The sequence below is a fragment of the Camelus dromedarius genome, chromosome 5 (genome assembly GCF_036321535.1).
Source record: "Camelus dromedarius isolate mCamDro1 chromosome 5, mCamDro1.pat, whole genome shotgun sequence".
NCBI classification, from domain to species: domain Eukaryota; kingdom Metazoa; phylum Chordata; class Mammalia; order Artiodactyla; family Camelidae; genus Camelus; species Camelus dromedarius.
Genome location: NC_087440.1, coordinates 80,579,876 through 80,606,626, shown reverse-complemented (window position 1 = coordinate 80,606,626; position 26,751 = coordinate 80,579,876). Strand labels below are relative to the sequence as shown.

General features: G+C 38.9%; 1 protein-coding gene across 2 annotated transcripts in view; it reads left to right on the top strand.

Moving 5' to 3' along the window:
• The first annotated feature begins 998 nt into the window (after positions 1-998).
• Positions 999-26,751, top strand: part of PTPN21 (protein tyrosine phosphatase non-receptor type 21) — a 63,510-nt gene continuing 37,757 nt past the window's right edge. The window contains exons 1-3 of one of the 2 annotated variants that reach the window (XM_031454158.2): positions 999-1,329; positions 5,222-5,599; positions 26,528-26,697. In XM_031454158.2, the coding sequence (XP_031310018.1) occupies positions 5,420-5,599; positions 26,528-26,697 (350 nt within the window). In that variant the 5' untranslated portion in view covers positions 999-1,329; positions 5,222-5,419. Of the gene's footprint in view, positions 1,330-5,169; positions 5,600-26,527; positions 26,698-26,751 lie in introns of those variants that run through there. The other variant, XM_064486174.1, reaches the window with a different exon arrangement.

The following is a 26,751-nucleotide window of genomic DNA, read 5'->3' as shown; positions in this document are numbered from 1 at the left end:
TAGACCAGAAGCCCTCTGTGTGCAGGGACCATGAGTAAGTACTCAACAAGCGTCTGTTGAAGAAAAGGAGATGTAAATGAAAAGTAACATAAAAAAGCTTTCCAGAAAGGAAAGCATTGAAACAATCATTTAAATTAAAATTTGCATAAATAAAGTTTCTCTGGTCCAATCACTTTACATGCCAAGTAAAGATGAAACACCCTACTGTAATGGATTTAGGGCCACACAGTTTTATTCCTTGGCTTAAGTTGCAGTGCAGTAATAATAATAATAATGCAATGTAACAATACCATGCAATAATGAAATTGCTGATAGACCCTAAAATGAAATGAAACACTTCACATACATTACACAAGTTACTGGAAAGTGATTACTAGTATTACCATTTTATAGGAGAGGAGCAGGCACAGAAAGGTTATTCGCACAAGGTCACCCAACTGGTAAGTGTTGGCTCTGAGATTTGAACCCATAAAACTCGGCCCTGCAGTTCCCATCCTTAAGACCTCTACTTTGTATTGCATGTACATACGGCTTTTTTGAAGACCTACAAGTTATCAACCTTTCTTAGGGGAAGGGGACTTAGCCACTCTATACCAATGTTTTTTTTCTTTCTTTCTGTTTTTCTTTTTATGGGTTATATCCTCAGATGAAAGCACGGGGGGAAGAAATAGCATATTTGTTTTCACAAATGTAGTAAACGAACTCCAGCAGTAATAGTACTTTACAGACCGTCTAGTAACAACACGGGAATAAAACCCTTTCCCTGGCACCGATATAATATCCCCCTCCCCTCATTTTTATTAAAAGCCTCGCTTTATTTGGAAACTCCTAAAATAAGCGGTCATATGATTAAAAAAAGCCGCGGCGCGCCCCCTCCCCGGCGGCCGGGCGCAGCTGTCCGCGCCTCCCCCGCCCGCATTCCAACTCTCTGAGGTCACGGCCCGCCGCCGCCGCCGCCGCCTCCTCCCGGCCCAGGGGGAGGGACGCCCGGCCCCGGCCGCTCCGCTGCTCCGGCCGCGCGTCCCGTGCCCGTCCGTCCGTCTGTCTTCCTGCCGCTCCGGCCCCCGCCCGGCTTCTTTGTGCGGCGCTGCTGGCCGGCCGGTCCCCCTCCGGGCCTCTCCCCTCGCCGCGGCCGCCGCGGGACTCTGCGCGGGGGAATGGTCTGCGGGCCGAGTTTGGGGAGACAGGAAGTGAGGCGTGCGAGCCCCATGAGCGCGCCGCGGCGCGGGCTGGCGTGCAGGCGCGGCTGCGGCGGCCGCGCAGCGGGGCCCCGGGAGGCGGGCCGCTGAGCGGGGCTGCGCGGCCCCGAGGATGCGGGAGCGGGAGCAGGTGAGGGCGCGGGGGCCAGGCCAGCGGGCGGAGGGCGGAGGGCGGAGGGCGGGCGCGAGGCCGAGCGCTGGGGTGTGTCCGCGAGTCGGGACCCCGGAGTCCCCGAGGACGGGTCCCGGCTACCAGACCCAAGGCAGGAGCGTAACAAAGAGAAAAGTCTTCCTTTTCCAGGTTCTCATCGATCTACTTGAGTAATAATTTCTAAAGCGGGTCCTGAACTTCTCTTCTGAAATCCTCGGCTGATTGTAGCGGCTTAATTCTGGATCAGGGTTTTAAAAGTCTTAGGCATGTTTGTGCCTCTCGGCATATAAAGTGCAAGACTTGCCAGATAACTTTGGCGAGAAGGCGAGTAGGGAAGGACTGTTTGGTGGTGATGACTTGTTTTGTTTTTGGAGTATAGAGTGTTTACTCTGGAAAAAAGAATTCTTGGGTCTGCAAATTCCGACTTGTGATTTCTGCAAATCCTGATGAGATTGGCCGCTCTTGGCATGCTCGTCTTATTTTCTTTTTTGCTGAGAAGGCCTTATAATAATAGCGTGTGCTCGCAAACACGTTTGAAACACTCCGTGTGCTCCAAGTGACAACTGCTGTATGCCTGATGGTTGCTGACAGATTTTTTAAGTTTAGGACATGATAGAAATTTTACTCCGAAAATAGTTGTCTGTTTTGTTTCTAGGACATTTTATATTCGAGTTCTACGCATAAATGTTCAGGAGAAACATGCGTTTCCTTTAATCCTATAGATCTACATATTATTCTAAAAGTGTCATATACTGTTTTAGTGATTGTTTTATTTCAAAGCATCATTGGCAAAATTACATGTGGTGAGGACTTTATGCAAGAAGGGGGAAACCATAGGATTCAGAATTAAAGTGTATAAGAAACTTCTGAGAAAGGATGTGAAAACATTAAAATGAATTCACAAATCTCAGACTGCCTTTTGAAAACCTGAACAGAATTTAGTATGTACCTGTTTTTTATTTCAAAACAAAGTTATTTTTGTAGAAAAGCAAAATATCTCCTAGTATTTTCCTTCAATAGCTAATTATGAATTATCTGTTTAGTAGTTAGATAAGTTATAATTCCAGACCCAGCTACTTTTCAAATTACTTAGTTATTTTACACCTGAAACAGACCCCCCAAAACCATCTCAAATTTCTGCTTACCCATTCAGACATTCATAATTTTATAACATTTGGTAGCAAAAGCTGTACATAACTGAAAATTAAGAGGCATAAATCATTGATAATTTTGTAAATTATTAGGCAGAAGATTATTTTAATACAGGTTTTATATAAATAACCAAAAAGCAAGCTATTCTTATGGATCTAAGGCAAAAATGCATTTGATACACCCCCCCCAGCTGTTTCAATTACATTATAACAGCTGCCAAAATAAAGAGAAAACATTGACTTTTTTTAATCCCTGATGCTGTAAAACATTTCAAATCTCAGGGACACATCAGAGCATAAGTTAATGATTAAGTTGTATAGTGTAGTATCTACTGCCTTCAAGGCATAGTTCTGTATTTGTAGTAAAGAGAATACCATATTTGAATACCCCAAGACAAATATTCATTTTTTCTCTTAATATACACAATATCTTGTCTCTTCATTTATGATTTAATCTGTCCTGTTACAAGTTACCATAATTTGTATATAATATTGAAATTCACCCCCTCATCTCTTGAAAGGGTACTTAGTGTATATGATATGTATATATAATCTTTTTAAAATTATACAAACTCATGGCTCAGCAGGCAATTTTCTAATTGAAAGCTTATTTTTTAAGGCACTCATCTCTCGATTTTTTTTTCCATTTTGCCTCAACTGTCTGTTTGGTTTATACCCTGACATAGCAAAGAGCATTGAAAACTACAAGTAGAGCCCGTATCTTTTTATAATATTTATTTTCTATTCCCCTTTAGTATGGTGTTTTTACCTTCCGACAGCACTCAGCAAATGCTGTTAATTAACACGGTGCTTTAGGTAGTTCTAGTTTTCTTTTTCCCTCTGGCCTTCTTTTATTTCTTGTTTTTAGCTTTTATTTTTCCAGCCATCCGGGGATAACCAGAGCCCAAAAAGCAAAACAAAATCCAAACTCAAAGAACGAAAACAACAGAAAACCGTGGTTGGGTCCTAATTAGAGATACAGCCATGTATGTAATTATAGCATGCGTGTAATCTCCTTAAGAGCAGCGACGGCTTATGATTCGTCTTAGGTGTCTCTAAAGGCCCACTACTAAGAGACGTATTACACTTATTTGGAATGTAATTATAAAATGTTAAGCTTGGCAAAGCCTAGTGTAATAACTAAACTGTATCTCTAGATCTCCCATCCCCTAGCCCTGAATGCCCATCACCTCTGGGGCTGAGACGCAGTCAGAAAAGCGTAAAAGAGCAAGGTACGGGGAGTGAGGAATCAGGGATCGGTTCCCAGCTCAGCCTGTCCTAGTGTGGAGCTGAGAAAGCCGCTTCTCTCGAGGCCTCGGTTCTGTATCCGCCAGATGAGAGGGTTGGGGGCTGACTCTGCCCCTCTGCGCGGGTCCCTGCCCAAGTTCAGTGTAGCCAGCCACGGCCGAGCCTCGCTGTACGATTCATCCTGGGGGTCAGCCTCTGTTCAGAAGATAACGGAGGGTGGGTACCGTTCCGGGATTTTGCAAATATCCGCGATTTTGTAGACTCATTTAGGGGGAAAAAACCCAGCCAAAATAAAATTTCCCTGCTGCCGTTAATGCCCAGTTTGCTTCAGCCCAGGCGTTACCACCAACAGGTGTGTTTTTAAAAGTTGTTAAGTTGGTATTTCAGGGGTCCTGAGGCTCCAAATCGGGAATCAAATGGACCCCGCCCAAACCTCGCCTTCGCCTGTGGCGCTGGTGCTGGGTTCTTTAAATGTTCCCTCCGGCGTCGGCGGGGGCCCGTCCTAACCTAGCGCGTCCGTCCGGAAACGGGGCCGCAGGCGGAGGGTTCCGGGGCCTCCGAGGCTGCGCGTTGTCCCGGCAACGCCACCTGCTCTTCCGGGGGGAGGACGCGGGACGAGTCCAAGCCCGAGCTCTCCGCAGTCCTCGCGGCCTCATGGGCTTGCTGAGCTCCGTCGGCCCGTAGTTAACTCAGGATGGCGTTTAAGGCCTCGCCCACCTCCTCTTTTGGGCCACGGCCCCGCTTAGGTGAAGGCTCACCGCCTCTTTAGGCGTCCCCACCCGAAGAGGGCCCAGGGCCACGCTTTTCAGAACTTAAACACACTCGCGGTGGTAATCCGATAACAAGCATTTGTTGGCTCTTTTATAATTCGTTTATAAATAAATCAATCTGGTGACGTAAATATTTATAAATCAGAAAAGGTTTATTTAATAAATGCTTGTTAAATGTTCACCTTGTTTGAACCTCACAGCTGCTACATGTTATAGGAGATTGTTCCATTCGGGTTCAGGGTTAATTTGCCTAATTGGGACTGAGACTTGAATTTAGCTCTTTTGGAGTTTTTTTGTTTTTTGTTTTTTGCAATTATCTCACTTAAGGACTAAAGAGCTCCGACATTCGGAGTATCGGGGAGCCAAAAAGTTAACTATGAAAAAAACAAAACTTTATTTAAAATAGAAAGAGGACCACTAATGCTAGCTACTAAATTTGGGTTTATAGTAATGCCAACCATTATCTCATTTAATCCTGAAGGTAGCCACACATTGTCACCACTATTTGTGGGATTGAGTGAGGGGTGGAGTCTGACCCAGGGCATAACGCAGCTCTGATGATAAACTTCCTCACTGCCTCCCAGATCCTGCTAATGCCTTATTTTTCCAGAGGCGAGGGAAAGCTAATTCCTTAGATACAGCTTTATTGGTTTTTATTTTTAAAAACAAAGCCGGGAGTAACCAGTGTTCCTTTTTCCCCAGCACTGGCGTGGGTGCTCCCATCACCTGGTCTTTGGAGACTCGGTTGCTTTTTGATGGCGGCAGCAGCTGCTGGGTGAGCAGCCGGAGACGGTACAGTACTCCCGTCGGGACAGGATCGCTTTCTCTTGCCATCGCCACCACTGGATTGGTTGCGGTGCTTTTCCCTTTTTACCCCTCCACTCTTGAAGGGAGAAGAAGATGCCACTACCATTTGGATTGAAACTAAAACGCACCCGGCGCTACACGGTATCCAGCAAGAGCTGCCTGGTTGCCCGGATCCAGCTGCTCAACAACGAGTTTGTGGAGTTCACGCTGTCTGTGGAGAGCACTGGCCAGGAGAGCCTAGAGGCTGTGGCCCAAAGACTGGAGCTGCGGGAGGTAAGCCCCCCAAAGGGCTGCAGGCTTCTCTGGCCTGGCTTTGCTCCTTACTTCCCAGCTATTATAATTGCACGCTGGCTGCGTGTGTTCTCAAAGTATGCCCCTCCTGGCCATGCTATCAGTTGCCCCTGAACCAACCCTCCCCACCCCCCATGAGGAAGGATTTGATACAGAGCAAGAGGTCTTTCTTTGGGTGTGCTCCATAAGAGGATTAACAGTGCCTGAGTTTTGAAAATGTTTGTATGTTCTCCCAGAATGTAATCCAAAATGGAATAGGAATGCATTTTGGCATCTGAGTGAAGAAGCCGTCTTGGAATTGGATCCTTCCAGGCCCCAGTCACCCAGATGGCATTTAGCCAAGTTCTCCCCAAATTCCTGATCCACAGAATTGTGAGCAAAATATAATGGTTGTTTTAAACCACTTGAAAAAAAAAAAAAGAATGAACTATCCAAGTTCTGGTTTTATAGTAAAATCTCAAATGGGCCATCCTGATTGAGGACAGTTTACTGACTTCATTCATTGAATGTTTGGTATAGGCCAAGCCAAAATTCTAGGGACGTATTGAACTTGAGTTCTGGTTTCTTAATCAAGTAGTTGTTTAACCTTACGTGAGTTATGTGACCTGTCAGAGCTCCAATTCCTTCAGCTGAACCGTGGGGATAACAATGATGCCTAAGGCTCAGAGTGATTGTGTGGTTTAATATGCATATGAAGCCATAGTTCTAATAACTAGTCTGTTACAGTAGTCATAGGGAGGTTTGCCCAGGAAAACCACAAATCCAGTCAGTAGGAAGTTATGGAGTCCTCAAGTATCCATACAGTATCTTACGTTTAAAACGCTATGTAAGGAAGGCCTGTGAAGAGGCTCCAGTTAAACCTAGGACCTTTCCAGTCTTTGGCTGCCTGGTTCTGAGGTAAGAGAAAGATGGAGAAACTGGTTATTTCACTTAAATGTTTATGTTGTAGTCTTGACTGGAAATCCAGCTAATGTTGTAGTTCATAAAAAGCTGGCAGTAAACGGTGCCTCTGGTGATTGTCCAGTCATTTGATCAGTCAGTATTAAAGACCTGTTAAGTGCCTGTTAGGAGCTCACCCTAGTTTTGGTACCAGTAAGAAAACAGGCATGATGCAGGTGATGATAGAGGAAACAGAGTGTGCTATAGACAGTAGAGAGGCAGCAAAGGGAAGGCTTCCCGGGGCAAGTGATGTCTAGCTGGGACCTGAAGGATGAGGCAGGTGGTTCTGTCAAGGGTGGGAAGATACTGTTCCATCAGAAGACATGGCTAAAGACATGAGTCAGATAATCTACCTGGAGCCTGAAGTTGGGAGAGGGAAGTGTCTGGAGCAGGGGCCACACAGTGAGAGGTTTTTGTTAAAGGGTTTAGGCTTGTCCTGAAAGTAGAGAAGTTTGTGAAGGGTTTTTAAGCAGGGGTGTGGTGTGATTGTTTTTATAAGGAGTGAACCCCCTGGAGAAGGCTTAGAAAGGAGTAGTTGTGGTGCAGATGGTAGTCACTTGGATTTGGATTGGGATGGAGAGAGGTGGGTGGAGTCTGGAGATATTCAGGACCTATTTCTCAAGTGTCCAGGAAGGACTAGCCGGCGTCCAGGTTGATACTCAGGTTTCCAGGAAATGATGGGGACTGTAACTGAGGGAGGAAACACAAAAGGAAGAACAGGTTTGAGGGGAGTAAGGGCGGGTGTGGTGAGTTCAATTCTGGAAGCATTGAATTTGAGGTGCCAACTGGAGCTGTTTAGCAGGCAGAGCACGTGCAGGTGGGAGTTCAGGGAAGAGATCCAGGCTCGGGGGAAGAGATTTGGGCATCATCAGTCTGGGTCAGTTAACCTGGAAGAGGGTATGAGGCTGTCCAGGAGAGAAGAGGAGGATGTAGCAGACCCCTCTGGGTTGAATAGAGGAGGGAGAGCCTTTGAAGGAAACTGAAATGGAACAGCCCAAGAAGGAGAAATTAAACCAGGAGAGCCGACTTTAGTGACTGGTCCTGCCTACCTGCGTTTATTTCATCTTTTTTGCTTTCTTCACCCATTTTTCCTATTTTGGTTTCTTTTTTTTTTTTCTTTTTTTTGTGATTTCTTCCTCATCCACCAAGTCTGCCTACAGCCACTAGAGTCAACTTCTTGAGGATCTGTGGTTAATTTATTTTTGTACCCAAAGTAGTAGGCATGGAATGTGCTTAATAAATACAGGTTGAACTGAAGCATTACTTTGCTTCTCTGTTGGTCAGGAAGCCCAGAAAAGTTGCCATCCCTTGTTTGAGGTAGGTTATCAGACTCAGGAACAAGCACCTTCATATCGCTGTGGGTATACAGTGAGACTGATTTTTAACAGAAAGGTAGAGTGCTTTAAGTGAGAACAGGTATTAACCCTAGAAAATGTCTTACCCTGTCTTGCCCAGCTGTCCCACCATTTCCAACATTTAACTACAGTTAGGGTTAGAAAGTTAGTTTGTATAGCAAACTTTTCGAAGCTCCAGAAGCCCTGCTCTGTAGCGTGTAAACAGATGGCTTAGGCCCAGGCTTAATCTTACCCAATGATTGTTCAGAAATCCTCTGAGTCAGGGCAACAACTGTTCTAAGTTTGTGTCCATACATCACCTATGAGATTCATATCAAGAGATATTGGTATGTTATTTTGCACTATTCTCTCATCAAGAAAACTTAGAATTATCAAGGGATGTAGATTTGGCTGATAAGTATTGCTACTGCCCAAATTTAAGTTGGCAGGGAAATCTTCAATTTCCTTGCTTAGGTGAATACCATTTCACTTGTATAAGGACAATTTTAAGGGTTATACAGTAATACTGTTATAATGCTATATCCAGCATCTTCAACTATATGTATAGTATTTTATTTTTTAAGCTGAATGTGTGAGTAAATGATGTTTGTTTGTTAGTGTTCATAGTTTTTTGACTGTGTGAGACATTTTATAATGCATTAAGGAACCAAAAACAAAAAGGTTAACATATTTATAGCCAATATAGTTAACTTAGATTGTTAACTTTTTTCTAAATCCACTACATTTGAACTATGGAAAGTGACTTTTGAAAATGGAAAAAAAAATTACTGCTGTAGGTAAACATTGCTGTTCTTTACAGCAACAGCCTCTCAGTTGTTGAAATTCCTTATCTCTCATTCATTGAGTTTCATAACCCTTTTTCCAAGAGAGGCTATGGAAATCTTTATAGAATTAAGGAGAATTAGAAAACTTTCTCTCTAATTTTGAAAGCATGTTGCAGAGGCTCGATGGAGGTGGTGAGACCAGAGTGTGTCAGCTGGGCACGACCACTCCCATGGGGCAGTGTGTCCCTGAAAGGATATCACAATCTACAATGAGATGGTCAGGCTTAAAAATCTAGAGGTTTCAGAGAGTAAGACCTGCATTATCCCAGCTCTTGGAGAATATGTCAAACCAGGATGCGAGCTTAGTAGTTTATGATGAGATAAGGAACCACCATGGGCCCCAAGTGTGTGTGCCCTGGGGCCAGACCATGATCTCCTTGTAGGCAGGCTGTGTGGGACCCAGAGCAAACCAGAAGTTGCTTGTTGAGCATGGAATCAGAAGGGAGGCTGTCGAGAAAACCTTACATATCTTCACGGGGGAGTAGTGCCATCTCCAGGACTAGACAAGTTCCTCCGAGTCTAGGTGCCCTTTCTAGGCTGTGCTAGGGTGGGCATTGCCTTTTGAGAAGTGGGTAAGACATTCGCCCTCTGGGTTGGAAACACCTGGGTTTGGGTCCCAGCCCTGCCACTTACTAGTTGTGTGACCTTGGGCAAATGACTTTAATTTCCAAAGTCCAGTCGTTTTTCATCTGTAGATCGGGGATTATAATGATATCTATTTGACAGTGGCTGTGAGGATTCAATCTTAAGTGAAAACGCTTAGCAGAGGACCTGGGATTTAGGAAACTGAGTAAGTGTCATCTTCAGCACTGTTATTGTTTGTGACTCCCATTTCCATGTTGTGCTGACGGCTTCAAATTCACTCTTTTCTTTATTTTGTAAATATCGTTGTTTCTTCCTTTTACTAACAGAACACATGCTTGTTTTATGAAATGTTTTTATAGTACAAATAAGTAGTTGCTGCTGGTAATTGTACTTCTTATATTACTAAACTTTCTTTAGTATACCATTGTAATTTAGCAGTCTTATTTGGGGGGAAGGTAATTAGGTTTGCTTATTTATTTATTAATGGAGGTACTGGGGATTGAATCCAGGACCTAGTGCGAGCTAGACACGCACTACCACTGAGCTATACCCTCCCCAAGCAGGCATATTTGAACCTCTATTTTCACGCCAGCTGAAATTAATTTGTACAATGTCACTGCCTCATTGTCCTCAGAGCTTCAGGAGCTTTTTACTTCTCTTAGGTATTATGTCTCTGTTTCTTCCCTCTTGCCCTCAACCTAACCCTAGGGTTAAAAAAAAAAAGTTTTATGAAATTTTGGATTAAAGATTTATGTTTTTTCTTTCGAGTGTGTCTTTTTCAAGAATCTTTTTTAAATCTTACATTACATTTGATATTACATTTTTGTCATGCTCTCATGGGTTTTAATTAGATGCATCGCAAACTATTATTTCTTATATAGGGCTTCTTCCTTTATCTTAATGTCCTTGTTCAGCTTAAATTTACATCTGTTTGGAGTTTTTATTATAAATTTTTAAATTTCCAGTTAGGAAACAGGAAGTTATAAAATCTTGGGAGCCTTTGGAAGATAGCTTTTTCCTGTTTTGGCTATGATACATTATGTGTTAGTTTTATAGCTTAAGTTTTAGAGGGCAGTCTTCTTTCAGCTACTTCTGATTGCTCTGTGTGTGCAGAAGGGAAGGAGGATCCTCACTGTCGTCGACATACATGGTGTACACACGGAACATTTTCAAATAGCAGTTTTGAAGTTGAGGTCAATACTAAGCCACCCTTCAGGTTACCACCAAAGCATTTGTTGAAAAAGGTGGAAAGTCTAGCAAAACTTAGAAGTTCTTACTGTGGCTTCTCATTTTAAAATTATAATTGTAGGCTTTGATATTTGGTTATTCTGTTGTGGTTTATCACAGATCTTCAGAAAATGTTTTTTCAATTATGTTTGAAGTACATCACACAGGTCAAGTTTTGTCCTTTGGAACATGAGCTTCATCAGAGTAGGACTGTTGTGTCATCAGTGTCTGGAATAGTGCCTTGTGCTCTACAGTACATGGTTACTGAATAAATATCTACTTAGTTTAAAAATTAAGGTTCTTGTTTTGAATTGAGATTGATAAGCACAGACCACAGTTCAGTTAAGTCAGCCTTTATTTACTGTATGATTTTATTTCCTGGAGAGAGTTGAACATTTACAAAACTTTGAACAGGGGTAGAAAAGAACCTTCTTTCTTTTGACTTTTCTTTCTTTTTCATTTTGGGCCTTCTGCTGAAATTCTTAGAAAATGTGTTTTAGCCAGGCCATTCTCTGAGGTAAGATTGCTGTATCAAGGGAGTGTCAACTACTTTGCTGAATTTTGAACAGATTCTTCTCACAGTGTTTTTCTGGCTGATGGGGAAATTTTTTGTCTAAGGGATTTGTTGGAATAGAGAGAAATCAAGCATTTAATACAAACCATTACTCTGAAGAACAACTTTAGAAAGTGTTCTTGGCCATCAGAGTGTTTTATTTTAGATTAGTGTCTTAGGTATTCCAAATATCCACTGACCTTATCTTGACTGTTATCTGAGTAGACCTCAAGAATTTCATGCGCATTTCCTTCTGTACTAGCTGTTTTCATTTGAACTTTAAAAATAGCTGAAATATGCGTAAGGTAAGAGTATAATACCTACAAACTTTTTAACCTTTGGGCTGAGTAGTTATTCATTTCAAGTATGTATGTTATAAAACAGGTAAGATTGACGTATAGACAAGGATCAGTAAATACTGTAGTTAGATCTATTGGACCATCTGAAGCAAATATAAATCTTAGATTGGTTCTCTAGCCAGATAAAGAAAGTATTCCAGTGTCCAAACCTGATTATAAATGAGGAAGGATTTTTCTTGATTTTTAGGTTTTCTATTACTTTTCTTAGTTGGTCTAGATAATTAAGAACTAGTCATAAATAAGTAGAGAGATTATACATACAAACATGAAGATGTTATGCATTTTCAAATATATCATCACACAGATTATTACAGAATGTGGGCGCTTGTTTACTTGAAGGAATAGAGTATTCAACCTTCACTTAATTTCTAATAAGTTTAAGGGCTAATAGTTAGAGATGTTTTTTCTCCCAGTACTGAATTTTTCACCTAAGAGACATTAGAGATGTTCTTGAATCTCTCACCAACAATCTTCCACAACAGTGTAGTCTCATGACCATAAGGAATTAAGCATGAATTTGCTCGTATGGGGAGGTGTGTGAGTTGTTATAGAATGGGAAACGTGGGGAACCGACCATGCTTTAGGCCTCTAAGTTCTGTCATTGTGTTTGATGTATATGGTTTCAGATTTCATTCCTCACTAGAAGCTCTGACAGTTTTCTGCTGTCCTCCTCGTGAGTGGATGAACATTGCTGTGCTGGAAGCTTAACTTGCCTTAACTCATTTAATCCTCACAATGAGTTGGGTACTATCTTTTCCATTTTAAAGTGGAAGAAACCGAAGTTCTGAAAAATTGGGTGATTTGCTGTGCTAATCTGGGCGATCACACAGCTAATAAGCTAAAGAGCCAGAACTCAAGTTTGTATCAAGTGTGTATTTGACTCACGTGCATTTTTATTACTTGCGTATATTTTAAAGTCAGATTTATGGATGATACAAACTTGAGTTTGTATCCATCAGACTTCTGCTTGACCTTTGGCTTTTAAAGTTGTGTCATGGACCCCTTTGGGAATCTAATCAAAATGCAGAATTTTGCATACAATTTCAGGTGAGTCTTGGATACACCACCCTCTTTCAATCCATGTATGAGCTCAGGCTGTGGACATAGAAGCCTGTTGGATGAGTCAATCTTTTTCCTTCTCTCAGCTTAACAGGGTCTTTCTTCTCTAATCTTTCTTTCTCCAGAGTGAAGGTGGTGGTAGGATGGAATATTTGTGAAAAATTTAAGACCTTCATATTTTTAAGAAAATTTGCCTCTAAAGTTATCACTCCTCCCCTACTTCCCCTTCCAATGCCCGTTTTTAATGGTCTTTATCTTCAGATCTCAAGAAAGGCCATTTGGGGTATTCATTTCCTCACTCAGACAACTTACTACTAAGGAAAGATCTCCTTAATCTTAAAAGGGAGGAGGTTGTGCATGGTAGTGTCTTCATTGCCCCTCTGATGGAAGATCCATGTCCATCTTAACCAGACAGTACCTTTGTGCCCGCCTAGGTTATCCACTGAATGAATGAATGGATGACTCATACTTCCTTAATGCATTAACCAAATGCCCCAGTTGTTGAGCCCTGTACTTCATTCTTCTTGTCAGGTACACACCCTACCTGACCATGGCTTTTTCTTTTCCATTAACAAAGCTTTTGCTCATATCACTATCTTAACAATATGCTGGTCTAGCAAATATTTTCCTATTTGGTTCTCCAAACGGTTTGTTCATAAGAGTAAATGTCACTTAGATTTATCTTTCGATAAACTGACAGGATATCCAGAGGCAGTTTAAAATTTTACGATGGCAATTAAAATTTTTAAGATACCAATTTCACTAGAAGAAACATGCATGTCACAAGTCGTATATGAGAAGTAGTAGCAGGATGTTGTAGAAATAACTTTTCTGTCAAGGGTTTGTGATGGATTAGCCAAATGAGATAGCTGAAAGGTGTACAGTGTTTAGATTTATAAATAGTTCAAGAGTAATTATGTTATTTTGAACAAGCTTTAACTGAGCAGGCTAAGAAAATATACAAGTAATTTCATGCTGGGTAACAGCAGCTCATTTCTCTGTGAATATGAAAGCAATTTGTCTTTGCTCAGTCATGTTACAATTATTTGGATGGCCAAGACTTGGACTTGATGTAAATTTCAGTGTCAAGTAAATATTTAGTAGATTGAATCTTGGACCATCAAATTCAACTGTAGTTAGCTCAAAGTGAAGTTTTGTAGGCAACAAGGTGGAGTTTGGTACCAGATGAACGTGGGTTCAAATCCCTGCACACTACTTGTGTGGCCCAAGGAAACAAACTTAACTTCTCTGGATTGTGTTTCTTTCACATGTGGTATGTTTGCATGTGGTAGCAACAGTAGCTTTTTATTGGGTACTGACAGTATGCCTAGCACTGTAGCAGACACTTTACATATATTTAATTTAACCATGAGTGTAATTGACTTCCTCCCTCCTCCCACCATCTCAGATGGAGTGGACCAAAGATGGACAGTGTCCAGACCAGGGAGGTCCTGACACAGGACATCTGTTAACTGACAACTCTGTTTTTTAGTGTAGAGTTATTTTTCTTTAGCTTTTTCCATTTTCTTTTTTACCATGTAAATTTGTTCACCAGTTGGGATAATTTACTGAGAAAAATGGATTGGAGAAGGATGACTCAAAGTGTTATCATTAAGCCAGCCAGTTAAGTTCGAGAGCTGTACCACTGAGATACCAGAGTTTGGAGTGAAGTATCTAGAAAATAACCTTAATTCTCATTCTCCCATATTTTGTCTTTACAGATAATATTTAGACAAGTGTATATTTGACTTGTTTGCATTTTTATTAATGGCATATATTTTGAAGTCAGATTTATGCATGAATGGTGACTTAAGGAAGAGAATAGTTCTAAATTCTGTATTACAGTATATAACAGAAAGAAAAATGAAGCATGTTTAATAATGAAGAATAGATCTAAAATTACACGTTCTTGTACAATACCTGTCACCCATCCCTAGAGTGCGAACTTCACTGTACACTCCAGGACCCCCAGTGCCTGGCTGGGACAGCTAGTAAGTGACAGCCCCTGCCTAGAATTCAGGCCTTCCAGCTCCAGGTTTAGCACTTTTCCCTCAACAACACACTGCTCTTCCTTCGAACCATTGCCATTTTCTTAAAGAGAAGCAATCCAAGTGCTGGTATTTTCTGATAGTTTATTTTAAAAGGAAAGAAAAAAAAAAGGAAAAGTTGCCAAAGAGAAAACCCTGTTAGTGAAGGAAGCATTTAAGTGTAGAATTTTATATGAAAGCCGCTGTAAATTGAAATTTTATACTGTTTAAGGGAACTTAAACTCTGAAGATAAGAGCTAGTATTACTTGAGAGCTTATTGTGTGTGAGACACTCTTCTAAGTGTTTAAATATTTAAAACCCAGCCATCCTGTGAGTGAGGCATTTTATAGTTGGGTGAACCGGGACACAGAGGTGTGAAGTAACTCGCTCGCGGGTCTGTGGCAGGAATCACAACGGGACTGGTTCTTCTGGCTCCTGGATCAGCATCCTTCCTCCCAGTGTGTGACCTAGGGCCAGTGACAGGCGACCTGCCACGAAGCTCGTGCCCTTAAGGACAGTTTAGCACAGTACAGCCTCTCAAATCTGATGGAGGTTGTTTTAAGTATTCTTGAGATTTGTTATCTTTTGTTTTAATTACTACGATTTATTTTGCTTAAAATATGTTTCTGAAGTCACGTCAAGGCAGAGAAGGATGAGCCTGAGCAGGAACATGAATCATGATAAGGCCTTGGGACCCGGCTGGGAATGTCTGAAGTGCCGAGGGCCAAGCTGTTTGATAAGAAGCCATTCATGACCTTGTTCTCTGGCAGAGCTGGAAGGATTAGGCTGATGAGATATACCCAGGAGAGTTCTCTCCTGAGACGTTTTCTGAAGCAAGATCTGGTTGCACTGCTGTTGGATGAACTTGGGGGCTTCTAGAGTCAGAATCTGCATCCAGACAAGAAAAAGTGCCAGGCCAGTGAACGCACTGAAGTGCTTGCTGCCTTTGTCGGTGGAGCTGGATCACTGTGACTTATCTGCTGTGCACACAGGTGTGTTTCCACCTGTTACAGCGGTTCACACCACAGAAGTGTTTCTGTTTGACAATCTGTGAATTTGAGGCATGAGGATAGAGCAGCTGTAAATTGCTAATATGTTTTGAATTCCTCTTCTGCAGGTCATGATTCTATCATTTAACCTTTATGTCTGTTTTTTTCATTGAGGCTTTTATCATTATATTCCTTGAATATATATAGGGTAGTTGGATGTAGGGTAATTGAGGATAATTCCTATTATCCTTCATAGCACATACATACTAATGGCTGGTTCATCCTCTGCTGCTTTTAAGTATAGTGAAAATACCTTATGTATTTTTAAGCAGCACTTCCTGGAATAAAATGTAACTTGCATTATAGTACTTAAATAATTAAGAAATATTGAGTGTGTATTTCTGAGTTGTGTATGCCCCTCCCCCCACCCACCCCTACCTCCGGGGCCTTGATCCTCAGTGAGGAGCACAGTTTAAAAGGAAATCTATCAGAACCTTAAGTGTGGCCTTTATTAAACAGAACTTTATATTATTAATAAAAAAGGAAAAATAGCTTTTTTACTAAAAAGGGAAACAGTTCTACCCTTTTCTTGGAGTATTTGTATATATGAAAGAAGTAGTTGCTGTAAGTAGAAAGTCACCTTATAACTATATGGGGGGGGAGTTATTTCTTGTATGATGAAACCATGATTTGCAAACTGATTAATGAGGAAAACAAGTATAGCTTTTGGTAACAGAAGTCTGAGTTTTCTTTGTTTGTATCTGTTTAGGATTTTAGCCATAAAAGTGATTTCCTTGATTTTATAATCCTCAACTCTTTTATGGTAATACTAATTTAAGAACAGTGGAGCTGCTGTAATTTTTTTTTAAGGCAATGGAAGATATGTTGGGTAATCTTTAAGCAATAGGTATTAACTTTAGATCCTTTCTCAAAGTATATTAAGGCCCACATTCCCTTATAGTTCTAACATTCTCCTCCTAATTCCCTTTATCTTTCTATGGCCCTCCTCCTCTGACATCATAATTATTTCTATATAACATGAAACAGCTATCATTTTAACCTGACAAGTGAATGTCAGAAGAACAAGCAGCTATTCCCAAATATACAGATTTCAGCCCTTCTTTTCATTTTTACGTTGTGTGTTTACAGCTTCTAAAAATATTGCTCATACCACTATCTATGGTAAGACAAGATAGAAGGAATAACTAAGACTTGAGTTCAAGAAAATATGAAAAAAGTTTTTTTTCCTGTGACTTAATTGAAATCTAAAAACTGGAATATAGGCCAAATTAGACTGAGGTTATCTGTCTTCTCAATAAAAAGAGAACAGCTACTATTTTAAAAAATATTTTATTTACATATGTATTATTATTTACATATATATATATGGATTTGGAAGAAGGTAATTAGATTTATTTATTTACTTGTTTATTTTGATGGATTGAACCCAGGACCTCATGCATGCTAAGAATGCACCCTACCACTGAGCTGTACCCTCCTCCCCAAGAACCGCTGCTATCTATCCATTGCCCTAAAACATAGGCATTTGTGAATTAAACTAATAAGCAAGCCGCCAAAGGCCCAAATTTGGGAGATCTGGGTAAAGAGAAACTGATCTAATTCCTTTCTTAGGATGTAAGAAATGGTCCTGTACTATGATAAACTAGTTCACTAAAATGATTGAAGAACGGGAGGCTGTGGCTTACCCTCAGTCGTGTGGCCCTAAACAAGGGGGCCTTCTATGTGGCGGTGCAAAGTAGAGGCCATCAGCCTTCGATGTTGGAAGTATGTGCACTCACATTCCAGTTATTTCTATCATTTTTGTGTAGTAAAATGCTGTACCTACTAAAATTTCCCATTTAATTCTAGCTTACATTTTTAAAAACGTGGTTGATGTTGTTTTAATCTTATAATGGAATATCTCTCTTCATAGTACTTATCAGTATCTGACTTACCATGTAATTTTGCTTGTCTTTCTCTTCCCACTGGAATGTAAGTTACGTGAGGGCAGGAATTATGTCCTTTTGTTCAGTGCTGTGTCCCCACCACCCAGAGCGGGGTTTGACACATAGCAGGCTTTCAGTCAATATTCAGTGAATGAATACGTGACTCTTTCTAAGACATTAGTCCATTTTTCTTAGAAACTACAGTATATTTTTTTGAAGAACCATCTTACTGTGTTTCAGGATCGTTTCTTCATAGCATCTTATTGTCCAGGACGGTAAATAGGAAAGATATGAGCAGACCTGTATGTAGATAGCAATCCCAATTCATGCCCTGGACCTTCTTTCAAGAAACTGGCGTATCATTTTACTCTTTCCCTGAAAGTTAAACGCTACAACAACAACAACAAAATCTGGTCATCTGAGGACTTCAGTTACTTGGGCTTCAGTTTAATAAGTTTCAGTATAATTTCAAGACTAAGATGTACTTTTGTTATTTTCTTGATTCTTCCTATGTGTAGAGTACAGTGATATTATATATTATAACCTTGACTGTAAAATAGATAGTATATTATTTGACCAACGATAGAAGAAAATGGATTGAAATTAAACAGAAAAGAAAAACATACTGTCTGCTTAGAGGCCTTGTGACCACCACACTGTCAGAAGGAAGAAGCAGAGAGCTTCATTATTTCTAGCACGCATGGTGTAGAGGTAGGCTGGAGACTTGAATCAGGTTAATACTTGTTAACTACCCTTGTTAGATGATCTCGCCTGGGATAGACTTTATCTAGTGCCATCTCCTCTCATCTCTCTCCTGATGAAAAGTCTTCTGACTTCTGCCTTGTCTAAGAAAAGCATCAGGGTAAAAGTATAGTTGCAGTTTTATATGGGATTAACTTTTATCAAACTCAGTGCATCGGTGGCTTGAAAAAACCCTCTGGCTAATTTGTATGTCCCTCTACTCTGCTTTAAAAATAGTGCAACTAAAAAGACTCTTAAAATAATTAGACAAGAAATGACTTGAATTAGGTAAGGGTTTGCATTCTGACAGGATTTGGACCTGCTTTTAATAGCCGGCGTCTCTTTAAAAGACTGTGATCTGGGCACTGCACATTTCACCCAAGCTCTAAAATTTGTAAACTATCTTTTCCTCTGGACAGAAAGCTGAATTATCAAAATCACCTTGTTGTCAGAGTAAATGTTAGTTTACTTAAAGAAAGTGTTGTGTCTGGGAAGAAGGCAGATTTTGTAACCGTGTAACTTGTTTTTACTGTAGTTTGCATAGCAGGAACAGTTATCTGTATAATTTTAGGGGAGTAGCTTGAACACTTAAATCACTATGAAGAAATCATTGAATAACTTTATGAAAACTGCTGATGTGTTTGTTCAGAACAAAATAGGAAAGGGTGAATGTAAACATACAACAATGCAGAATTTTCACAAAAATTATTCAGTGATAACTGAGGCTTGATCTAGAGGAAGCTAGAAGCTTCAGATATTTAGAGGCTTCTATTGGAATGAGGTTCCCACAGGCCAAGTCAACTTGCTTTGGTCACCAGTGGGAGTAGATGGAGCTGTGGAGAAAGAGAAGCTAAGTGGAGGTCAAATTTCTTATTGGGAAGGGGACTGGGAAGTTAGATAAGGAGTGATGAGAGGCATGGACCAAAAGGGTGGTTTATGGGGAAATTTTTATTACAATTCAACCAAGCCCATAAACAATACAGGACATGCATAGCCCCAAAAATTTGGACTCAAGGAAGAGAAAAACACATGGTTTTGAGAAACTATTGTAGACCAAGTATTGACTGGTAATAGTTGAAATTTCAGGTACACAGGGGGCCTGTCTGTGTCAAAGTTTTTGTGTTTTTAAAAAAAAAGTGAAAGGTCCCAGTAACTTTTAAATAAAAGAAGATGTTAGTTTGATGATTATTTGGACAGGTAAATTTTAAAAAAATTTTTAATTGAAGTGTAGTTGATTTACTGGACAGGTATATCTTCAAGGAGGAAGCATGCTTGACTCAAGTTTTGTTCTGTTTTCTCAGACACACCTGAAGAGATCCTATCTGCTAAACTTATATACTCATAGCAAATATTATGAGTGCTTTTATCAGCACAGTTATAACTTAACAAATTGCTTCACCATAACTTTTTGAGGAAGGTAAGGTATGTGTTATTTTCCCTATGGATGAACTGAGACTCAGTGAGGAAGTGATTTGCTTAAGAGCTGGTGAATGGTGGAACCAGGATTCAGAAGCCAAGTCTTCGGACCACCAGTCTGTGCACTTGGCAGCTATTGGAATTACAGGCATAGCCCCCTACAGGAAATAGAAGTAACAGCAGTTCCCCAAACAGCCAAAATTGAAGTATCTTTCATAGCTTTGGAGAATATGGTTGAACTTACAAGTGAAGTAATGAAACCTCAGTTGGCTCAAGTTCTGTAAAGCTGTATATAAAATAAGTTGTTTTTCTAACCATATTTTGGAAATGAAACAACTTTCATTATTAACTTTGCCTAATAACCAAGGAGTACTCTTTTATCCAAACTATTTTTAAGGACAGTACTTAGAAAACTTTATAAACCTCTCTACCCATCTTAAACAAAAGGACACTGACTAATCATTAGCAACAGTGGTTGTTGTTAAACACAACACTAAGTAATGTTTACTTATTTGTTCCTTTGAAAAATAACTGCGGACTACTGTGCCTTTGTATTTCTTTATAACTTCTTTTGAAAGGATTTTTGTTTGTATGTGTCCTTTCTTGGTGAAAGAGTATTACCCATCACTTCCTGCTCCTGCCAACATGCTGTTTAACGAGTCTTTTCCTTTTAATTTGTCCTCTTTTAATCTGCTTTTAATTAGATAGCCAAATCACTAAACTCATTACAACTGTGTGTATAATTAGAAAAAAAAAAAGTTGGGTAAAAGAGAAGGAGAAATTTCTTCTTTGTCAAGGGGATGTATTTTGCAACTTAGATTTTGACAAATTTTTTTTAATTACTCAAAAACATTTTTGCCTATTCAGTGTTCAGATAGTTGAGTTTGCCAGGCACTTGTCATACTGTACAAAATCTTGACCTAAGTATAGATATTAGGAAATATAATTAACCCATGACTAGGTTCATCTATTTCTGGTTCATTTTTTTTCCTTTAGACTTTTTTAAATAAACTGAATTTGATGTATTTTTTTGGAAAGTTTTTAAATTCTTTATTTGATTTTAATTATGAGTAGTTCTGATCTTACCTTTTTTGGGATGAAATTCACAAACATGAAATTCACATGACAGAAAGTTAACCATTTTAAAGTAAATAATGTGATGTCATTTAGTACATTCATATTACTTACCTCTATCTAGTTCCAAAGCTTTTTTATTGCCCTAGAAGGAAATCCTCTACCCAATAAGCAGTTAGTCCCCATTCCTCCATACTCTCACCCCTCAACAACCACCAGTCTACCTTCTGTCTCTATGGATTTTTCTATTCTAGATCTTTCCTTTAAATGGAATAATGCAGAATGTGACTTTTTATGTCTGTCTTCTTTCACTTAGCATGATATTTTTGAGGTCTATCCATGTTGTAGCGTACATCTACTTTTTTTTGAATAGAGCAGCTATTTAATTAATTAATTTATTTAACTTTCAAAAAATTTAAAATTTTTTTGCTAATGGAGGTATTGGGGATTGAACCCAGGATCTCATGGATGCTAAGCGCGTGTGCTCTACTGCTGAGCTATACTCACCCCCTACTTTATTTTTAATTATTGAATAATGCTTCATTGTATGTATATTCTATAATTTGATTATCTTTTCATCTATTTATGGACACTTGGGTTATTTCCATCTTTTAGCTATTGCACATAGCCCTGCTATAAACATGTGTGTACACATATTTATTTGAGCACCTATTTTTAGTTCTTTGAGGGGAATATATAGGAGTGGAATTGCTGTGTCATATGGTAATTATATGTTTTATTTTTTGAGGAGCTGCCAAACTGTTTTCCATAGCAGCTGAACCATTTTATATTCCTACCAGCAGTGTATAAGGGTTCTAATTTCTCTACTTCCTCAGCAACACTTATTTTCTGTTTTAAGTTATATCCAACCTAATGGGTGTGGAGTGGTATCTCATTGTGGTTCTGAGTTGCATTTCACTAAAGATGGGGTGGTTGAGCATTTTTTCATGTTTCTTGGCCATTTATATATATTTTTTGGAGAAATATCTATTCAACTCCTTTGCCTATTTTTAAAATTGGGTTGTTTGTTCTTTTGATGTTGTTGTGTGAGTTCTTTACATATTCTAGATACCAGACTCTTATCAAATATATGATTTGCAAATATTTTCTCCCATTCTGTAGGTTGTCTTTTTGCTTTCTTGATTTGGTCCTTTGATGCATGCAGTTTTTAATTTTGTTGAAGTCAAATTTATCTGTTTTTTCCTTTTGTTGCTCATGCTTTTGGCACTTCAAGAATCTTATTTCCAAATTCATGAAGTTGTGAAGGTTTACTCCTATGTTTTCTTCCAAAGAGTTTTATGATTTAGTTCTTATATTTAGGACATTGATCCAGTTTAAGTTAATTTTTTGTATATGGTGTGAGGTCAGGGTCTAATTTTTATTCTTTTAATTGTGGGTCTTCAGTTGATCCAGAACCATTTGTTGAAGAGACTATTTTTCTCCACTGAATAGTCTTTGCACTCTTGTTGAAAATCAATTGACTATAAAAGCATGGGTTTATTTCTGGACTCAATTCAGTATCATTGGTCTAAATGTCTCTCCTTATACCAGTACCTCACTGTTTTGATTATGGTAGCTTAGCAGTAAGTTTTAAAATTAGAAAGTGTGGATCTCCCAACTTTATTCTTTTTTTATATTGTTTTGCCTATTTGGAGTCCCTTGCAATTCACATAAATTTGAGGATTGGTTTTTCCATTTCTGTGAAAAAAGCTGTTGAAATTTTGGTAGGGATTGCATTTGAATCTGTAGGTCACTTTGGATAGTGTTGCCATCTTAACAGTACTAAGTGTTCCATTTGAGAACTTTTCCGTTTAATTTCTTTCAGCCATGTTTTGTATTGTTTACTATACACATCTTTTCACCTCTTTGGTTTAAGTTTATTTTTAAATGTTTTATTCTTTTGGATGCTATTATAAGTTAATTGTTTTCTTAATTTCTCTTTTGAATTTTCCGTTGCTGGTGTACAGAATCCATACTGAGTTTTGCAAGTTGATCTTGAATCCTTGAACTTTGCTGAGTTTATTGGCTTGAGGAGTTTTTTGTCGTTGTTAGTTTTTGGTCTTTTGATAGGGACTTTTTTTTTTTTAAGAAAGGCCACAAGGTGTGGGGGTTAGGTGCTCAGGTTAAAGTAGAATTAGGTACACACTCCACAGGCAAGAGTGCAGGCCGTCTCCAAAGAGGAGGGAGCAAGAGAAGTGGCCACGAGGCTCGTGTTGCCAGTTTTTATGGGCTTGGTAGCTTCATATGCTAACAATTGGGAGGACCATTTTAACTACCTTGGGAAAAGGGCTGGGATTCCCAGGAAGTTGGCCATTGCCCACTCTTTGACCTTTTATAGTTAGCCTTGGAGCTTTGGCTAGAATTTCTAGTGCACTGTTGACTAGCATGGGCATACTTGTCTTGTTCCTAATCTTAGGGGAAAGTCTTTCACTCTTTTACCATTTAGTGTCATGTTCCCTGTGGGTTTTTCATAAATGCTCTTGAAGTTGAGAAGTTCTCTTGTATTCCTAGGTTTCTAAGTATTTTTATCATGAAATGGCATTAGGTTTCGTCAAATGCTTTTTCTGTGTCAATTTTGTTGATTGTGTTTTTCCCTTCATATCGGTAATGTATCACATTGATTGGTTTTTGTGTGAACCACTTTTGCACTCCTGGGTTGAATCCCACTTGGTCATGGTGTATAATCCTTTTAGTGTGCTGTTGAATTCAGTTTGCTAGTATTTTGTTGCGGATCTACACATCTATGGTTATGAGGGATATTGCTCTATAGTTGTCTTTCCTGGTGGTGTCGTTGATCTGGCTTTGATGTCAGGATAATGCTGGCCTATAGAATGAGGAAGGAAATGTTCTCTACTTGTCTCTGATTTTTTTCCTGCCCTTTGTTTGCTTTATGGATGGGTTTTAAATTATTTTGAAAAGTTAATTACCCAGCTTCTCAAGATTATCATCCAAAACAAATCCCCCCAAATGGACTTACACAAACAATTCTATGCCTGATGAAAATTTAATCACAGTATTTTGTTGCTCAAACTCTATATGCCTGTCTTAGAAACAAACCATATTACAGTTAAAAAATCTTGTGGAATCAGGTGTTGTTATTTTATTTTGTATGTGTAGAAATTCTAAGAAAGCATTGAATCCAATGATTGTAGTGTTATGAGATTTTAGTTACTCATACATTTATAAACATTTCTAGCAGCAATTTTAGAAATATAATACCTCCTTGGGAGTATTTTACAAGACATGAACTTTAGTTTGGCTAACCTTAACTACTGCTTAAGATAGAACTTGAACACAGTGACAAGTACCAAAGCAGATACTTTACTGCAACATAAAATGGGTTAATGTTCAAATGTCTAAAATCTTATACTCTCCTATATCTAAAATAGCTAATCAGCAAATAATTTGCTAAATCTATATTCAGCTATTTGCACAATTAAAGTTCTACTTCTTTATAGGTATATAATCTGTGAAAAACTATGGAATTTCACAAATCTATTTCTTTTTGACTTTCTATCCATATGTAACATGAGTAATAAATGCATTGCTAAAATAAATACACTTAACATATTTTAAGAGTTTATTTCTTTCAGAATGTGCTTTATTTGGAATGTTAGTAGATTATTCAGGTATTTTCTTATAATTATGTCATGATCAGCTCGCAAAAGGGGCAACCACAAATTATATAATAAACCTGTAGTTTTATAATTCTATTTAAAATTTTGTGTTTGGAGCATTCAAGTCCAACTAGATTTAAAGGAAAAAATAATGTATATAAACAGTATTTTTAAGACCTTTCAATTTTGGTTAAAAGTGAAATACCATTATGACCAAAACAATTTTAGATCCTAAAGAAAGCCTAGTCTTTTGCATTTTTTTTTTTAACTTTTTGTGGGGGAGTTGTAATTAGGCTTATTTATTTATTTTTGTAGGAGGTACTGGGGATTGAACCCAGGACCTCATGCATGCTAGGCATGCACTGTACCACTTGTCTTTTGTGTTTATGGCAAAAAATAAATATTTGTAGAATTAAATGCATAGCAGTGGTATGTGTTATAGACCTAACATGATACATGCAGTCCAGTTCTAAGAACACAAAACACAAATAAAATGAACAGAAATGTATTATGTTGTAATCAATCTAAATAAATGTAATTAGAAGAGGGTTTTTTTTTTTTTTTTTGCAGGGTCTTTTAATTGGTTTTTGTTGGTGTTTAGCAGAGTAGGTAAAACTAAACAAAAAAAAATAGCGGTTTTCTAGTGACAAAATGCATTCATATGTTTTGCATTTAGGTCTCATGATGGAATTATGAGGGAGGTATTACCTTATTCTACACCTGAGAAAACTCAATTGGACTGATTCTTTCCACTTCACAGCTAGCAAGTGTTAGAAATTAAACAGGACTTCAGACTTTAAGCAACATTTTCTATTGACAGGTCTTTCTTTCCTTGTAGAAAATTATAAGATGAAATTAATATAGAGGACATGTTCATATAATTACTCTTTTTCTCTGTAAGTTGAAAACTTTTTTTTGAGGATTACAGGTTAAAGAAGTAGCTTGAGTATTATTATTTCTCGTTTTATTTGTTGTTACTCCAAAGCTGTATTATCCAGTACAATGCCACTAGATGTTTGCAGCTATTTAAGTAAATTAAAGTTAAGTAACATTAAAAATTTAGTTCTTCAGCTGCACTGGCCATATTTCATGTGCTTGGTAGGCACATGTAGCTCGTGGCTGTTACATTGGAGAGTGCAGATCCAGAACAGTCCCATCATCATAGTAAGTTCTATTCGACACTGTTGCTCCTGAGTCTAGAACAAAGCAGTGATTTTTCCAGTTGCCTTGGTCTGTAAATTGATTTTGAGGCGAATATTAGCAGGGACCCAAGGCTGTCATTTCTACCCCTAAGTGCATTAGCACCCTTTAAGGTGATGACCAAGCCCAGGGTTAGGACTGGTTTACCTGAACAGTTTCGTTACACATCAGCTGAGATCGGAGATGTTTTTTGGGGGGGTTGGTTGGGTGGTAATTAGATTTACTTATTTATTTATTTTTAGTGGAGGTACTAGGGATTGAACCCAGGACCTCTTGAGCTGTATACCCTTCCCCTAGATCTGAATGCTAATATCTGGGTATTTTTTGTAAACCTCTGGGTAAGACACTTAAGTTATTTTACTGCTTTAGGTATAGCTTTTCTGTGTGTGTGTGTGTGTGTGTGTGTAACTGTATCTGTCTGTATGTGTATTTACCTACAGCATTATAGTTGCTTTAAATTTGTATCTAATGAACTTTGAGGGACAAAAAAGTGTTGCAATTGCATCTTTATTACTAGAATTTGTAATATTTACGTGAAATTATTTATTTATAGAAGCCAAAATTGAGTGTAGTGATAAGTTGGATGAACACTAATCTAGTCAGAATTCAACTAGGTAGAACCCCAGTTATGTTTATTAAAAAATATTAATTATTATATATTTGGTATCTTGATAATTTAAAAACTAAACTTTTTTTCAGTATGTTTTTTGTTGAACTTATGTAAGATTGTATAGCACCTGCTGCATTCTGATGTCTAGGCATTTTTCTGTGCAGGGTTCAAGAAATTGTCTGTAAGGATAATTGACTTTTCGCTTCTATTTCCTGAATGAGTATCTAGATACGGGTAGCTCTGGCCTTTTCTCTCCCTTCAGGTTTTGCTGTGGTCCCTTTCTGAGAAGAGAAGCAGTAGGAGATTGTGGTCACTTGATCCCAGGTCATGGTTTAGAGCAATTCTTTTGGGCGTTTCTGCCTCCTTCAGTGACTTTCCCTCTTTCCAGATCACTTACTTCAGCCTCTGGTACTACAACAAGCAAAATCAGCGCCGGTGGGTAGATTTGGAAAAACCTCTAAAGAAGCAGCTGGATAAATATGCATTGGAACCTACTGTCTACCTTGGAGTGGTGTTTTATGTGCCTTCTGTTTCCCAGCTGCAGCAGGAGATTACCAGGTAAGAAATAATGTGCTGTTTGTTTTTAGGAAATCTAGTGGGATTAAAAAGTGA